Source organism: Castor canadensis, chromosome 12 (genome assembly GCF_047511655.1).
Source record: "Castor canadensis chromosome 12, mCasCan1.hap1v2, whole genome shotgun sequence".
Taxonomy (NCBI): domain Eukaryota; kingdom Metazoa; phylum Chordata; class Mammalia; order Rodentia; family Castoridae; genus Castor; species Castor canadensis.
In genome coordinates, this window is record NC_133397.1 from 31,313,485 (window position 1) to 31,332,057 (window position 18,573).

The 18,573-nt window shown below is 43.3% G+C and overlaps 1 protein-coding gene across 5 annotated transcripts in view; it reads left to right on the forward strand.

The window, feature by feature from the left end:
* Vit (vitrin) overlaps positions 1 to 18,573 on the forward strand; it is a 106,861-nt gene that overhangs the window by 37,867 nt on the left and 50,421 nt on the right. For 4 of the 5 annotated variants that reach the window (XM_074049502.1, XM_020170123.2, XM_074049503.1 and 1 more), the window contains 3 exons: positions 4,374 to 4,530; positions 10,264 to 10,397; positions 14,046 to 14,123. In XM_074049502.1, coding sequence (XP_073905603.1) covers positions 4,374 to 4,530; positions 10,264 to 10,397; positions 14,046 to 14,123 — 369 coding nt within the window. The remainder of the gene's footprint in view (positions 1 to 4,373; positions 4,531 to 10,263; positions 10,398 to 14,045; positions 14,124 to 18,573) is intronic. The other variant, XM_074049504.1, reaches the window with a different exon arrangement.

The window sequence follows — 18,573 nt, forward strand, 5'->3', positions numbered from 1 at the left end:
TAGGAAGAAGAAGCGTTCCAGATATGAGAGAGATTCAAGCCAAGTTTCAAGACAACATGCATTTAGGAAATAGCAGGGACTGTTTTGGCAAGCCCTGAAGTTCTATAGAAGGGACTATGGAGAGGCCTTAGGATTTTTTAACTTTTCCTAATGGCAACAAAAAGCTATTGACGAGTTTTGAGCAAAGACTCAACATGATGAAAGACTGTTTAAGAAAAATGAAAAAGAGGGATGGAAGAATGGCTCAAGTGGTAGAGCACTTGACTAACAGGCATGGGGCTCTGAGTTCAAACTCCAGCACTTAAAAAAAAAGTTAAGAAAATGAAAAAGAAGGAAGAGAATTAGCATGACCTGTTCACTGGATGTCAGAACCAAGAAGGAAACATTTGTCTTCAAAATAATGATCATTTAATCTCATTAAGCTAGTAACTTTTTGCATAATTTTCTTAAAAGTATGATTTTTACACTAGTTGAATATCACAGTACAATAAAATCAAGCTTAATATCAAAACTTTTCATGCACAAGTGCTTTTACCTTATAATAATTCTTCCTCATTAACAGCCACGAGGCAAGCTTACAAAGCCTCTCTCTAATTAATAAGAAAAAGTTTTCCCAGAAGCAATGTGGCTTCCTGGGATCATTGAAAAGATGAATGGCAAAATAAGAAGCAGATACTGTTTGATTTGCCTTGCTACAAACCTGGCACGTAGTGTGTGGCATCTCCCAACAATCACTATTATTAGCCTAGGCGGGAGGCCCAACTCATAGCAGAAACATTTGCAGTTCTGCCTTTGAGATTCCAACTGTGCATTAAAATAGTGTCTCAGAGTCTCAATTTTCTATTCTGAGATGGGGGTCTTTGAGATCAATATAACTGGTGCATGTGTGGCAGAAACCAGGGTCTAAGATGACCTCTAGTTCTAACCATTCTGTTATGCAAGTGATTCCTCTCTTGCCTGTGGCTGACTTCCAGGATCTCTCAGAAGGAATACTTCCTTGGCAGATACTGAGGCACTCTGGTGTGAAAGTGGCAGTAGTACCTATAAAAAAGGAAGGTAACTTAAGAAACTATTGGAGGAGCAGATGAGGGCACAATAGGAAAAGCAGAGCAGATAGCTAGCCAGTCCCAGGCTTCTAGACAAAGGTTCCACTGAAGAAGTCTGGGGTTTTCCTCACTGCCACCAGCAACTGTCTACTTGGGAATGATTAGAAAAGCCTTTTGTCTTGCTTTTTCTCACAATGTTCTTTCTAGAACTTACAAATAAGTTCTTACCTGAGATTAACAGTGAAGATGCAGCTTTCTCTTCAGAATGTTTGCCACTCCTGTCACAGCTGAGAATGATTCTCCAAAGGCCAGGGATTGCCTTACTTTTGATTTGTCCTCTTAAAGAAATCTGGTTTCTGTATAAAATTCAGAGAAAGGGGGTGGAATATACAAAATGAACTTGAAAGAATAACCTGCAAGCATTGAATAGTTCAAAAACATCCAAAGAAATGAAAAGACAAATTATTTCATCTGAGCCTGAAATGAGCTATGGAAGATTCTTTGATGGTCACAAGAAAACAAACGACTTCACAAATAACAAATAAACCTTGCTTTTCATATATTTAAAGAATTGCTGCCAGAAAGATACAATTGGCTTGCTTTTCCCTGGCTGGACATAGACTACATTTTGCAGTGATTTTGGCAATTACTCTGCAAAATGTAATTAGTTCACTCTCTCCAGCTTAGTTGTCTGTACAAATTTAACAAATACGTGACCTCTGGCCAACTTTGCCAGGGCTCCTTATTTTTCCAGAGTACATGAACATATGTACTTGGTTTCATCTGTTTCACCCCCTGGGGTGAATTAATGAATGAGTTCATCCACCAATTTTGCTAATCTAATCTGTTGGGTGCAGATAAAGCAAACCATATTTGAAATATTTCCTAGGCCTTTGTAAAAAAAAAAAAAAACGAGTAAACAAAAAACAAACATCCCTCAAAGCTCAATGAAAGGGGGGGCTTGATCAGCAGGATGCAAAAACATTCCCATGTGGCATTTTTTCCTTTGTCTTTTAAGCCAGCTATCTGATGAAAAGTCCTACAGCGTGTACTGTGTACACCCCGAATACTCATGCAATAAGCTTCCAGGGTTAGCTTCCTTTGTTCAACCCCAAAGATTTGATTGGCCTGCCAGGAGATCCAAAAATCTCAGAATGTCAAAGTCTCATCAAAATTTAATCCCAGTTCAAAGAGTTTGCCATTTCCTAGTTCAAAGAATTATGAACCAACACAAAGTCTTTTGTGTTCTTTACATCTAAGAGAAGGAATGCATTTGCGAGTGCTCAAGTGACTTGTAGAGGAAAGAATTGAACACATTTACACTTGGGGATCAAGTAGGTAGCTAATCTGAGGAGAGATAACACTGACCAAAAATTACCTTTAAAAAAATAAACTCCAAGACACAAGATAGTAAAAGCAGCCTTGGGTATCAGAGTTCAAAAGAACAAAAGGTAAAAGGAAATAACTTTGTAGAGGCAAACTTTGGTGAGGAGAATGAAGCAGTTTTACTCTGCTTCTTAATGTAGACCACAAATTGCTTAAGCCTATGACCAAACTCAGCCCCTGCTCCCAGGAGGCGTGCCATGCTGGCCGAGCCCCGAGTGACCAGGCTTCTCTGGGAGGGGTTTGCAAGGAAAGAGCAAGAGTTCTAACTCCCATTCTCTTTCCAGCCTGAATAAAGTATAATTCTACTCATTTGGGTATGTATGGGTTAAAAAGAGAGAGAAAGCATGCATTTTGGATACAGCTGGAAGCCATTAACAACTCTGAGACCATCTTGGTAACTCAGTTAGAGGGTGGGTGGCCTGGCAGAGCTCCTGGACCCATGTGTGTAATCACAGACTCTTAGCACTGGGAGGGTTTTTATTCCACCTCCCGCCCAGTTAGAAATCCCCTCTTCAACCATTCTGCTTACTTACTTTCACCAAAACCCATTCACTGCTCCATGACACAGCCCTTCCTACAAAGGCAACATCAATTCCTAGAAAGTTCTTGGCAAAAATTTGCTTCTTATGGAAAGTTTACCCTTAAAGTTCTAGCTCAGCCCCCTGGAGTCACACTCCACTACAGTCCTCCTTTTAAAGACAACTGCCACTTGCCTCCAAATTCTTGCCTTCTCATGTCTACCAACCATGACATCCATTTAGTGGTTTCCAGCCCCCCTCCTGAGCCTGCTCGCTCCGAACTGTGCTCATGTTTCACAGTCCCCTCTGAAGAACTGGACCAAAATGGAATATATTCCCAGCTACAGTGTCATGTAAGACAGCCTTTCTTTTTCTTTCTTTTCTTTCTTATACAAGTTTTTGCTGTATAGCTCAGGCTGACCTTGAATTTTTGAGCCTCTTGCTTCAATCGCCTAAATTCTGGGATTACAGGCACACTACCAGCACCTGAGCTGGGATTTTTCCTTTCTGTGGGAAAATATTTGCAGGGAAGATGGAGCGCCCTTTTTTAGATATTGTCAGTAGACCATGTTCACCAAGCTTTCAGCTCTAGAAGGCTTACCTATTGCATAGAACTAGGCTTCAACAGCTACGACAAAGAAGAGAAGGAAGGAGAAAAGAATGGATGGATGTCTTTCCCTGGATTGCTACACAGGGGTGTTCTCGGCTCTCCACAAAGTGTTGAGGCAGATGAGGAAAGATGGCTCCTGTCATCACCCAACATCTAGGCCTAGAGGATCCTCTAGAATGAAAACAAAATGTCACTTTTATTATGTCCCCCCCCACCATCCAAAAGTCTTCCACTGTGTCCCACTTCCTGCACAGGACACAAGTGCTCAAGGAAACTGACCCTGGCCCTGTCCAGCCAACCTCCCTCCCTCCCACCAGGCCCCAGTGAGCCCAGCTCATGCCTTTGTGCCAGTCACCCTGATGCTAAGGACCTTACTCCCCTCGTTTGCCCTTCCAGGATACCCTTCCTTCCTCCTGCAAGGTTGTCTGAGTTTCTTCTTTCTGGGTAAGCCACAGAGCACCTAAAAAACCAGCACCTTCCTGCCATTGACTCAAGATTATATTTCTGATCACTAGAGATGAGTCTTTTCCTTGAATTTCCCTCTTCAATTAATTAATTGTCCAAATAAGCACAGGAATCAGCCTTTTGTTTTTGCTTCCTGCGGGTTAAATGCAAATGGGTGGTCATTGTTCTTTTTGTGAGAGGAATGTCCTAGTTACATCTTTGCCTTTGTTACATGGAAGGCACTCAGGGTCAGCAAAGGCACTGACTTTTAAAGATTTAGTAAATGAACACTTTTGTGACCTGATGGAGTCACCTCCGATGTAAGTCAACACCACATGGGATAATTTTGACCTCATTTTGTATTCCCAGCTGTGCCTCAGATCAACTGTGATATCAAAGCAGGAAAGATAATCAATCCTGAGTTCATTGTGAAATGCCCACCTGGATGCCAAGACCCCAAATACCACGTTTATGGCACTGGTGTTTATGCGTCGTACTCCAGCGTGTGCAGCGCTGCGGTGCACAGGTGGGTGGCTCTGAGCTACTTAATAATAGCAGTTGAGATGTCGCTCTCGAGACCCTGGTGAGGGGTTGCTGTAATCAGCAAGCAAAAGAGTACAAATTTAGCTGAGCCTTCTGCAACTTTATCCCAAAGGGATAACCCAGATGTCAGCCATGCACGGCCCTGTGTTTCCTTTCATAGCCCTCTTAGAAAGGATGACTGACTTCTTTTACGTCCTGATGGGAGGGTAGAAGTCTCCTCTTTAGTGGTGGTGACAAGGAAACCACACTCTCAATGATATATAGCATTATTTTTCTATGTGAATGTGCTGAGCGAGAAAATGATAGGAATACAGCCAAAGAATGTCCTGGAGTTTGGAGGAAAAATTATCACAGCTATGATGAGGCTTGGAGACAAAGGAGAATAAGAACAGTGAGGAGAGCTGGGGCCGGTGGCTCCTGCCTATAATCCTAGCTACTTAGGGGGCAGAGATCAAGAGGATCGCAGTTCGATGTCAGCCCTGGCAAATAGTTCATGAGACCCTATCTCGAGAAAATCCTTCACAAAAAAAGGGCTGGTGGAGTGGCTCAACCTGTAAGCGCTGAGTTCAAACCCCAGTACCACACACACACACACACACACACACACACACAAAGAACAGTAAGGACAGTGACAGGTGGTACCACCACTTGGCCAGCTGTCGGTTAGGATCCAGAAAGGACAGGAGGCATGGCATACTTTGGTCTAAGTCACTGCCTAAAGGAAGAGAGCAAAAGTGACTTTTAGGGCTTGGCAGGGTATTTCATCCCAGCTACACAGGAGGTGGAGATCAGAAGGATTACAGATGGAGGCCAGCCTAAGAAAAAAACAGTGAGACCCCCATCTCAATCAACAAGCCAGACGTGATGATACACTTATAATGCCAGCTACATGGAAGGCATAGGTAGGAGAATCAAGTACAAGGCCAGCTCTGGGCAAAAATAAAAAGCCCTACCCTAAAGCAAAAAGGAACTTGAGCCACGGGGGAAGCAAAGAAAAAGGTGACCTTTGCATAATCCTTTGCCCTCTTTTCCTTAAGTTTGGAGTCAAAACCCAGAGAAATGCATGTTCCTTAATCATTGGTGGTGAGGCCAAGGCAAATGTACCCAACACTCCACCTTGATGTCTCTCTTACTCTTCATGGGAATCCCCCATGTTGTGTGGGCCTCTGTTATGTTCATCATAAAGATGAAGACAGACTGAACGGCTTTTCGAATCCACACCTTGTCAGAGTGGGGACTGGAACCCAGGTCCAGCCGACTTCAGGGTCTGACTCCTAACTGCGCCAGCGTGGCTCTGGACATGGCTCCCAAGTCAGTGCTCAGCTACTGGATGACATCTCTAAATTATTTGGGCTTCTAGCACCATTTTTTTTTCTTCATTTGCACATCAGCCAGTTGGTTGTGCAGTCAAATCCCTTCAGAGAGAGAAGAGATGATTCATTCCCTTTCAAGGTGACTAATCAACAGAGGTTCTGAAATTTGAGGGAAACAGAAAAAAATGTGTAAGAAATAATTGAAAAAATTTCTAGTAGATTTTACCAGGCATGCTTCTCTTTTCCCTCCTACTGCAGAGGAGTGGTAAGCCAACTGGTGTTTCAAGGAGGGCAGCCTGCAAAAGCTCCTTTGAGAATAAGGAGTAGAATATTAAAGAAAAACATCACCCAGTGCTGTTGCTTAACTAGAATAAAAATAGTGTGCTTTTACCCTGAAATCAATTTCATGCAAAAGGGAAAGAGGTATGCAAGTCTGCCCACATACATGTGCACAGACACACATGTGCATGCTCTCACATGGTTATTTGTGGCACATGCATGTCTCCACCCATATGCTGGCACTCTCCTGCATGCCTCTGACACATACTGATGTATGTGCACACCTTTCACACATGTGCACACCCATACAGCCCATCAGCACTGCCAGCACTCTCCAGTCCAGTTGTGACCCTAGATAGTTGACACCTTGCTTCCTCTGGCACTTCCTGCTCTCTCCTGCCCTTCTATGTTTCTTAAGCAGAAGAGAGTCACAAGATAAATTTGCCCTCACCAAAGATGTTGTAGAAATGACAAGTAATCTCTTACGCTATAATGCTTCCTTCTAACTTCATTTCAATCCTACGAGGCTACTGCTAGCACCCCCATTTGGTGAAAGAGGAACGTAGGCATAATGAAGTTACTTAAATTGCTGGTTAGTTGCAGATTGAAGATTAGAAGGCTTATGTCCCCTGACTTCCAGATCAGAGCCCAAGTGACACATTTACACAAGAACTAGAGAGGTCCAGAACCTTAGTGGACGAAGTAAGGACTAGAAGGAGATGTAGACTAGACTTTATAGGAGTCAGAGTTAGAAAAGGGTTTATGAAGGATGGAGTCTCCCCTGGGAGAAAAATAAGATGAGCATTCACAGGACCAGAGGTCTGCCATCCCAGCATGTTGGCTGGAGTTTAAGAACTCAGTGGGGAGGATATAGATGGGGCAGGGTGGGGGGCGTAGAGTGGGCAGAGCTTGAAAACTTTAAAAGCAAGATTGGCTGCTTGACCAATTGCCATTGTGACTTCTTGGACTAGTGATCGAGAGAGTGGACAAACTCTTTGGAAAGAAGTGTCATTATCTGTGGAGACGATGAATAGAAATCTTAAGGGAAAACAGGAATTTGGAGTGCTATTAGCTTTGTTTTTCACAAACAGAGCAAGTCTGTTTTCAGAAGACAGGATTTACAACATAGAGAACATGAGTGAAAAAATGAATTGGGGACCAATAATCACTGTCCTGACAGAATGTCCCACCTCCTGAGAGATGGAAGAGAACATACTTTGGTTTGGATTTAAAGGTTAATTTGAATTAAAAGGTTTAATATTCACATACTATATTACATTTGGATGTCATCTTACAAGCTATCGCCTTGATTCCACTAAGCCAAGGGGATATGGACATGGTTTGCACGTCGCTTTTGGCTCAGTCTTATCTTAAATTAATGCCTGTGTTTAAAATGAGGCCAAGTGCTGGGCAGAAGAGAGATTTCTCTGAGATGGAACGACGAAGAGCCCATCTCTGTGCAGAGCACTCTTCTAACCGATTCTGACCGGATGCCCACCTGAGAACAGTAGCCATTCAAAAGTTGGCCCCGTGGTTTACTGTCCCTTCTCCCTGAGCCAGGGAAGTAACCCTGGGCTTATCCCAGACCCACGGTGCCAGGGAAGGAGGGGAACACAGGCCATGCTCAGCACCATGCAGAGGCCTAGGGAACCAAGAAGTGGAACTTGTGCTGCTCTCTCAGAGAACGGGGATACAAATGAGGACAAGTAACCCAACAAAACACTGGAGAAGTCCAATGGCCATAGTTTTGAGTCTGCCTCATTAGTGAAGCCACAGCGCTCTCCCTCCTCCTGCAGAGTGTGAATATTAGAAAATTAGTCTTCCTGCACTGGAAATTTCCACTTCCCCCAGTTAACCCCCAACAGGAAACTCTCATGAGAACTCAGTAGTCCCAATGTCTGGGTTTTCAGTCTTGCATAACCCTCACAAGGGATGTCACAGCTACAGGGCTTTTGAGTCTCAAACAATATCATGAGCACAGCACCCAGTTCCTCAAACAGCAGTTCACAGTACAGTGGAATATAAACCCATGGGCAGAATAATATCTCTAGCAGGAAAAGGGAGTAAATGTTATTTCCATTTTCTTCATTAATCATAAGTAATTTTTATTTTTAATAATTACAATTTTCAGCCAGAGCCACTGGTGTGCTAGTAAACACCAGCTCTGCAAAATAAGGGGCAAGGAGGGAACGGGTCTGATTTGCCAATTTTCATGTAAAAATACTCCCACCATGGTTGACTTCAAACTATAAATGTCAATCAGGTGTCAAAATCCAAAAACTTAATTATTGGCTCCCAAAAGTTGGAAGAATTGGTGCCCCACCACTGATAGGCTTTCTTACATGGAAGCATACAATGCTATCCCTTCCCTAAGAAAATTTCCCATCTAAATAAGCCAGAAAGTTAATTCTGGAAAGCTTTAGAAAGCAGTACGAGACAGAACAAAATGAGAGTCCAAGTGGTGAGAACAAGATTCTGAGGAGGCTGTAAGGTAGAGTCGGGCTCTCTGTGGGGAAGGAGGTATTAGAAACCAATGCGCTCGGAGGAAGCAGCGACACGCTCAAAGACCCAAATGAGCCAAGACTAGCCTGACTGCAATTGGACAAGAGCAGTAACCTCATGGTGGAGAGACAGCAGTAAAGACTGCTGGGAGTTAGAGTGGCAAATGCCTGTGCATTATCCCAAAAGGGATAAGTCCAAGATTTGAGGCCAGTGAAACCTAGATTCAAATCCCTTTTGCAATTACTCACTATAAATTCTTGAGAGAGTCACTCACAGGAACAGGCTGACTCTGAGGAAGGGAATGACAGCATGCCCTCCATTCTACAACTCAGGTTTGCTGGGAGGACCCAGTGAAACATGGTATGTGAGAAAATTTTAAAGCCATTAAATGCTTTGCATGTCAAGTAACATTATCACTTTCTTCCCTTCTGGGCCCTTGGGAAGATGAGTGTTGAAAGTTGTTCACTCACTATGAAGATAGGAGGACAGGAAATAATAAGTCTCATTCCTGGATGAAAGGACAGGTATTGCTGAGAACAAATTGACATGCATTTTTATCCTTGTGCCATAAATTACAGATAGCCAAAGGTGTCATGTTGGACTCTGAGGAAAAGAAAAGACTGTGTAAAAGTGCTATTTAGGAACCAGAATGGAAATCATCCTTGACAGGGAAGGAAAAGCATAGATATGTTAGTCACTATTACATCAGATCTATCACCTGGTGAATTTTAAGAAATTAAAGAAACAATTCCCAGTCTTTGGGGGTTCCTCTTTTTTTTTTTTTTGTCTTATTGCAGTGCTGGGGATTAAACCCAGGGTCTCACACATGCTAGGCAAGTGCTCTACCACTAGCCTACCATATTCTCTGCCCTGAAGACTCTTTTTAATGTGCTTATTTTAGCCGCACATCCACCCTCTCCAGTCCCAAAGAAAAGGAATGATTTACTTTTAATAATTTCATACCACTCTTTGAAATAACTAGATTAATTCTGTGATATCATAAAGTCAAATTGGAAATTGTCAGGAACAAAGTATTCTTTAAAGAACCAGTGGGAGGGCTGGCAGAGTGGCTCAAATGGTACAGCACCTACCTAGCAAGTGTGAGGCCCTGAGTTCAAACCCCAGCAGCACACACACACACACACACACACACACACACATAACACAAAAACAGTGGGAAGCCAGGTGTGGGGGGTGTACGCCTGCTGCCTCAGTATTCGGGAAACTGAGGCAGGAGGATTGTTTGAGCCCAGGAGTTCAAGGGCAGTTTGGGCAACATAGAGAGACCTTGTCAAAAAAATAAATAAGAAGAGAAGAAAGCAGTAGGAATGAAAAGAAAAAGAAAAGAATGAAACAAGAAAAAGAAATTTGAGGCATAGTGACAAAGAGGAATTCCTGACTGACAGAACAATCAGGTTACCATAAGAAACAAAAGGACATTTGACCTCCTGGAAGGTCAGAAGCCAGACTGAGTGATGGGGGGCATTCTTGAAGGCTAGGCTTCAGGTCAAGGTAAGCTTTTTTCTTAACCAGTGTTTTAATAAAGATGGAGGCTGGTTTGATAGTGCATTGACATTAGACAATATTTCTGTACTTTCTTCAACTTTTTTTTCTTTTCATAGTGGTGTGCTTGATAACTCAGGAGGAGACATACTTGTTCGGAAGGTTGCTGGACAGTCTGGTTACAGAGGGAGTTACTCCAATGGTGTCCAGTCCTTATCCCTGCCACGATGGAGAGAGTCCTTCATTGTCTCAGGTACACAGTGGAGAAACACTGCTACCCATATGTACTAGGAATGATCTCCCAGGATGAAAGATGCTCTTTTTTCAGTTGCTATTAGTCTATGGGCCTCTGTGTTCCATAAAAATCTGAAGAATTAATGCTTCTAATAATTAGGATCATGAGATGTAATGAATTACAATTACTTGGTTAATCACTACAAAGTCAAGTCTGGAAATACTAAAAACACCAATTGTTCATTTTAAATACACCATAGCTATCTGTCAGTCCAATCAAACTTTTAATAAAGTAAACTGCATTTATAACTTGGGTTTTCTTAACTAGTCCTTTAGTTAGGTGAAATGTACCCCATATCTACAACCTTGTCCCTATGCATATCTTTTCATGTTCTTTGTTTCACCTCTAGATTACTCGTAGTACCTGATACAATGTAAATGCTGCGTAAACAGTTGTTATCTTGTATTGTTTAGGAAATGACGATAAGAAAACAATATCCACGTTCACTACAATTTTTCCAAATATTTTTATTGGAGGTTAGTCGAATCCACAGATTTGAAACCCTAGATACAGAGCCAACTGTAAATGCACAATTATAATTGATCCTAATATGGTAATTCCCTGGACATTGAGTAGTTTGAATTATTGTATAAATAAGCATTTTCTTTCCCCTCTCTGCTTTTGTTTAATGTGGACTATGGACTCATGTTTTGTTTTGTAAAATCAGTTATCGACATTATCCTTTTTGGTGCTCAAACATACTGAGATTGGCCAGTGGGAGCTCTTCAGGCCTGTGGCATGCCCACCTTTGTGTTTAAACACAACACCATGCGCTTACCTGAAACATCCATTGCTCAGGACCTGAATCTTCTCTAAAGGAGACTCCATGAGATTTTGTACTGGATTCTAGCAAAACTTCCTGGCCTCCCAGTGAGATTATATGTCATGGGATTGCCCTGAGGAGCCACCTATAGAAAGTCAACTGAAGCAGAGAAGAGAAATGTCAGCTAATATAGTAGATCTTCCAGGCAGGGTGGTTTCTGACACCATTAGGCATCCCATGCCCCATTCCCTACTATCCTCCATCTATCAGAGATACCTTTTAGGATTTTCTTCAAATTGAAAAATCCCTGTTTCCTTTTGCCTTCCAAGTTCTGCACACCTAGGGTTCAAATTAGACTGGTTCTTTTTTTTTTTTTTTTTTCTGGTGGGACTGGGGTTTGGACTTGGGGCTTTCAGCTTGCAAAGCAGATGCTTGAGACACATCTTCTGTCCATTTTGCTTTGCTTATTTTGGAGATAGGCTCTTGTGAAGTATTTTCCTGGACTGGCCTCAAACCACAATCCTCCTGAACTTAGCCTTCCAACTAGCTAGGATTATAGGCATGAGTTGAGACAGTGAGTAAACCCCAAACAGGTGTTTACCAAGAAACTCTTGGCTAAATAAGAGCATTCCAAACTTACCAGCTAAGGTTGTGATCTATGAATCCCACCACAAGTTTAAAAGAAAACTTAAAACTCCATGAGAGTAGAAAGATTTGTGTATTTATTAAATAAAAATCAATTTGCTGAAATTATTCCCTATAAATCTCAACTTCTACCTCCCCTCATTCCACCTCATGACATTTAACAAAAATCCCTTTTTACCAATGATGATAAGCATTTGTGCTTGTGCTATGGCTAAGAAACCTCTTTAGAATGGATGAGTTAGGCAGCATACTGCTACAGAAGGCCAAGGATCACCCCATAGTGGTTCATGGCTAACAAGCTTAACTGAATCAGAATGGTCCTTGGAAGGCTCAGATACCTCTATGGCCTTCTTACAGGTCATTGAGCTCCTTTGACTAATTTGCCTTGGCGAGCTGGGAGAGTGTGAGGGAGAGAGGAGCTTGCATTTTGGATCAGCATGATCTTGGACAGTCCAGGGATGTGAGAGGTCAGTGAGGGACCACCTAGTACTGCCCAATTGTTCTTTGTTTCAGAAAGCTGAGTTGATGCTCCTTTGCCTTCTAAACAGAAACAAATAAACCCCACCACTTTCTTTAGTTGTGAGAACAGTAAATGGAAGGAGACATGTCTCTGCCTTACTTTCTGTTGACAAAGTGTAGCCCACAGGCTGGGACTCCTCACAGGGTCTGTTTGAAGCAGTCCTGGATCTGGCAGAGGACTTGGAAATGCTGAGTTTTGTCCCCCAGGTGATTTTAGCTAGGTGAAGTAACTACCATCAGCAAGCCCGAGCATTTGCCTCATTTTGCCTTTCAGTGGCATTTGTAGGTAATACCAGAATAAATTTTTGCAAATTTTGTGATGAATATTTCAAAAACATTTGAACTTTTTTTCATTAGATCCCTACAATTTTGTGTAGTAAGTAGGGGCCATATCAACATTCACATTTTCTGAATGAAACAAAAATGGGACTCTTGGAAATTGTGGCCGATAATTAAAGGTAAAATAAGGGCTAGAAGGGTGGGTAGCTCTGTGGGTAGCTCAGTGTAGAGCACTTGCCTAGCATGTGCAAGGCCCTGGGTTTGATCCTCAGCACCACACACACAATTAATTAGTAAATTAATTTAAAGAGGTGAAATAGAAACAGAAGCCCAGCTTTTCTTATTCCCAATCCCCGGCCCTTCCTGAGACCCTACAGTCCCTTGGGCCAACAGGACATCTGGCACAGTCATGGACTAGATCCTGTCCCACCCCTCTGCTCTCCATGCAACACCCTTTACCATCCTCTAAAAGAATTCACTCAGACTGAGTGCTGAAATGCTTTCATTATTCTATATAAGATCGATAAGAAGAGCCACCCCTCTCCAGGTTATGTGGATTCTCACAGAGACCCTGGCATTAAGGAATAACTACTTTCTGAGCCCCTATGGCATAGCTAGACACTGTTTGAGGTGCAGGGAATTCAATTCAGACAAATTACTTGCCCTGGGGAGGGAGGAGCATACTGCATTCCACTGGCACTTTCAGCTTAATTGTAGACCAAAGCTCCACGGTGGAATGCCAGGCATCTCTTCAAGGTCAGAAGACAACTTTGGTAGGCAACAGCATCCTTAAGAAATCTTCAGTAACCCCAGGCTTGATGCCTGCTACCCAGGCATCCTTTTTTTTATGCTTCCATTGTTTCCCTGTTAGACATTGCCACTCTTCCTAGGTGGGCAACAAATCGTTATTTTCAAGGCTGCTCTGTATTTACCTCCTTGCAGGTTCCTCTACTGTCCTGGAATTCAAATGGATCCTGCAGGATCTGTAACAGCAGGAGGTGGTCATCCACACATAGCCAACCTGTCACCTGAGAACTCCATCACCTAAAATAAGAGCATGTGGACGTTCTCACATTCACCTCCTGTTACAATGAAACATTCACAGCCACATGTATGAAAACTGTAGCTTACATGTCACATCTTCATGAGTGAAACAAGGTTACTAATGTTAAACAACTCTGAGTCATGGAGAGTTTACATTCTAATATTAATAAAACACAGGCTATACAGGAAAACAAGATGCCATTTGACCTTCTTATTGTAATAAACAGCTCAGTGCAAGAGAAATGGATTATACTGAACTCAAGAAAGATAAATTGGAAGGAGGAAATCAACTTATCAGTACAGCACCCTTGAAAACCTCTAGCCCTACAAATAAATCTCTTTTTGTTTTTTTGCAGAAAGTAAACCCCCAAAGGGTGTAACCTACCCCTCTGCTCTTACATATTCATCATCCAAAAACCCAGCTGCCAAAGCAGGCAAGTGGTCGTGTGTGATTTAATCTAACCTTCTGTCTTCATAACATGGCAATGTTGTGCGTTAGAAGATGATGTCGAAATTAACATCTCAAGCGGTCAAGCCCCAATGACTCTGGTGATCTTTCATCCGATGCCAGGAACATGGCACGGAAATCAATGGGCTCAGACAGCTGTGGCTGAGGAGTGAAGGCTTTAGTTTTTGTTTTCAAAATCCGAGATTGCTTCTTTGTGTCATTTTCATTCAGAATGACTGTTGCCTTGGATTTTATTGTGTTGTTACTTCAAAAGATGACATGACATTCTGTCTGGAAATGTTCCCTGGCAACTAAAAGGAAAAAGGCTCAATCTACTTAGGTATGAAATGAAAAGAAGCATGGAAAGCGAGGTGGTGTACATGATAACAGCAAGCATCTAATCTGAATCACCGAGGCCAAATACAATGCAGGGTTGTGTCGACCCAGCTTGCATTCGAACCACCAAAGCGGGTACGGTGAGATTTCAGGCCAAGAAATTCCTCTTTCCAGGCTTCTGTGTTAAATCAAGAACTATGTGGTCCATGATTGTGCCTTGGGAGGTGCACTGATTTCCCACCCAGTCAAAGCAAGCAGCTGTGAACTGCTTTCTACTGGGACTGGGGATTAGCGTGCAGAAATTTGCTGGGATGGTTGATTGAGTTCAGGTTCTGTTCATGGATGGATGGGCAATGAGCATGGTGTGAGAATACCAAAGGAGCTAACATTTACTGAGTGTTTGCTGCGTGCCAGGTGCTGTCCCAAGACTTTTACCTGATCTTTGTCGTTAGTCACCCCAGGCTACCATCCCTACTCACTGTTCTTAGCCCTAATATACAATGTGAAGAAATTGCAGCACAGAGAGGTTGAGTAACTTCCCTTTGCCAGACAGCTAGGAAGTAGCAGAGCTGAGAGTTGAACCTAGACATCCTGGCTCCAGAAACATCTTTCTAAATCACTATGCTAGGTTTTCTTAAACCAAAAACAGTGTGTACAAAGTTCCAATTTGATGAGCCTTGATACACAAATAGAGAATATTTTTTTTCTTCCCCTAGACACTGCCTCACTTGTATCTTCAGTGACTTTGTGTGTGTGTGTGTGTGTGTGTGTGTGTGTGTGTGTGTGTGTGAGACACTGGGGTTTGAACTCAGGGTTTCACACTTACTAGGAAGGTGCTCTTACCACATGAGCCACTCTGCCAGTCCCCTTCAGTGACTTTTTAATTGGTGCAGTGATATAGATGTGTTTGTTCCATTGCAAGGATGTAGCCAGTCCCATTCCCACCCACAAGTGGCAGTGGATAGTCGTGTCTTGAGGACTATTTCTGAGCTATCTGAGCTATCACTAGTTCCCTTTTGGTGGTGGACACAGGAAGAGGAATCGGTGACAGAAACTTCCTAAAGTGGACTCCTAGAGCAACTGGTGTCTCTGTTTCATCTATCCCAGTGACCTCTGCTCATATGGTGATTTCTCAATAGGTGAAGTGTGTGGAAAACTGGGTTCACTGGGCCTCTTGTTAGGCCCTCACCTCTCTCTCCCCTTCACATGTGGCATCCCACATTTGGTCCCAGCAGCCCCCTGAGCAGAGCCTGTACATGGAGTCATGGGAACTGCTAGGGTTCTCTTTAGCCCTGTCTGGGATCTGAGAACACTGGGATGGAGTGAGGGCACCTTCCTCTTTCCATCACACATCACCTTTAGCTGTTGGGGGCCCCTGGCTAGGGAACACTCCAGCTGCATCTCCTTGACTTCTCAGAGATCCCAAGGGCAGAGGGAGTCCCCATGTCCAAGTCAACCCCCTGAATTCAGGGACCATGTGTTACGGACCCCCTCTTTTTACCATAAGGAGTAGAATACTTCTAGACTAGTGTCTTCCCCCCAAAGCCTCAGTAAGCTCTGCTCCTGCAGGGCAGGAGGTGGGCCTGTGGATGCTCTGCCCTGGGAAGACTGGCAGGAAATGAGGTGGCCATCCCACTTCCTGCAGGCTCCACATCTTCATGAATGACTCTAGCCGGGCTGTCTTCCAGCTTGGGAAGGACAAAGCATGAGGGAAGGGAGGAAATGTCTAACACTGTACTGCCCACAACATAGCTCCTGATACCTTGCTTCTTCTGGTCCTTTCCTTCTGCTCACTGGCCAGCTCACTGGAGCTGGTGACTACAGATTCCACTGGAATGGCCACATGTGTGCGAAGCTCACAGCAGCTCTCTTCATTTAGAAAGGGGCACTTCAGCTTTCAGCCTGACTCTGGACAACGGAAGAGAGTCCCATACAACCTCTTGTGACCATAGCTATCTGCTGAGTGCTTTCTCAGTACCAGATGATACCTGCACCACAATGACTGTGAGGCAGAATGCCAGCATATTCCCCTTCTTCAGATAAGGAAGCTGACCTTAGAGAGGTCTAGGAAGTTGCCCAAGGCTGTGGTTCTAACTGGCTAGTTCAGGACTCAGACTCTGATTGTATCACCTAAAAGCAGGTAATGTTGGGAGTGGGGGCAGGGTGAGGGAGACAAACTATGGCCAAGCGATGACCTAGATTACAGAATCCATTTGCTTCCCACATCCTCAGTAGCAGAGATATTTCCAAAGCTTCTCTGCCTACTTTGGCACCATGGCCAACGTAACACTGTCCCTTCCCAGCAAGCATGTGTTTCTTATGCTTGTATCATTGGCATCCAGAAGTGTAGGTAGGCTGCGATGCCTTTTTGAAATTTGCTGCTATGTAAATCCATAAATTATTAAAAGCCACAGTTAAAACAGAAGTATTACTGACACCTCTTGTCCCCTTAACCAAACATCTCAATCCTTCTTATGACCGCATCAGCAGATATTACTATCAGCTCCTAGATCACTCATAGTTTTCGGAGTCTGAAAATTCACACTCATTCATTCATTCATTCATTCAATAACCATGTATTTGGCATCTCCTATTAGCCAGACCTTGAGCTAAGATGATAAGCATTTCAACATAAAAGGGATATTTGGGCACTCGCCCACCTTCAAGCTAGAAGAGCCTCTGTCTTTAAAATTGTATGCCCAACATAGAGGGAGTTTTCACCAATTCAAATTAAAACTTCCAGTGAGAACCTTAAAAGAGTGGCCCCCTTGTTGCTGCTTTTCCTTCCTTAAGTGAAAAAATTCCTTCAGAAACTGGATGAAGCAGAAGAGCTGGAGACAGCAGAGCCAGCTTTTGTTCAGGTCTCAGCAAGCCCACAAGAAATGCTCCCCAGTCTCTCCAAGAATGTGAGTGAACAGGTAAATCAGGTTAGGATGACCCCCCAAAGCAACACAAGTCTCTTCAGTGGGAAATTATCTCACTTGAAAAATAGAAGGCATCTTGATTTGCCTTGTGCAGCTCACACTGAACATAGACATTACCTGAGATTCAAACAATGTCCCCGGGGCAGTTAGCAGCCATTAGGCTGGCAGCTGTTACTTGGCTAGAGCCTTAATCTACTCTGAGCTAAATAAAAGCAGGTAAGTGTTGATTCGTAGAAATTCACCAAAAAATGAGGAAGACACATTCTTGGTAGCAACAGCAAGAGAAGAGACAGTAAATCCTTATTAAAGGCTTCAGAGCAAGAACACCAGGAAAACTCCCTTCTGCCTCCCTTTAGCTGTATGCCGAGGTCCCCACCCTGGAAGAAAGTAAAACTGAAGCCTACAGCAATGAGTGTGGACTCCTCAGGAACCTCCTGCCCTCACTGCCCATACTTACCAAGGCCATTCCCTCACTCTCTCCAGAATAAGATGGTTTGGCAAAACCTCAAGAGACCTTGGGCCACCCTCTAATGGGAACCACATTCAGGAATCCTGAAGCCACTCAAAATTTGCCTTCAACCAGGCATGGTGACTCCTGCCTGTGATCCTAGCTACTCAGGAGGCAGAGATCAGGAGGATTGTGGTTCGAGACCAGCCCTGGCAAAAAGTTTATGAGACCCCCATCTCAACCAATAAAAAGCTGGGCATAGTGGCTTGTGCTGGTCATCCTAGCTATGTGGGAGATGTAAATAGGAGGATGGGGGTCCAGGCTAGCCTGTGCATAAATATGAGACCCTATCTAAAAAATAACCAAAGCAGAAAGAGCTGGAAGCATGGCCTAAGTGGTAAAGTACTCGCCTAGCAAGTGTAAGATCCAGAGTTCAAACCGTAGTCCAAGGAAGAAGAAGAAGAAAGGAGGAAAAAGAGGAAGTGGAGGAAAAGGAGGAAGAGAAGGAGAAGAAGAAAGAGGAAGAAGGAGGAGAAGAATAAGAAGACAGTTCAAATCTTGGCTCTTCTACCTATTGTCCATGTGACCTTAAACATGATTCTTGACCTCATGGAAAATCTGTCCTTAGCTCCAAAATAGGAATACTTGAATTGACTTTCAGGACTGTAATAAACATTAAATGTGAATGCTTATGTAAAAGAGGACTTCAAAAAGATAGCACATAGAAG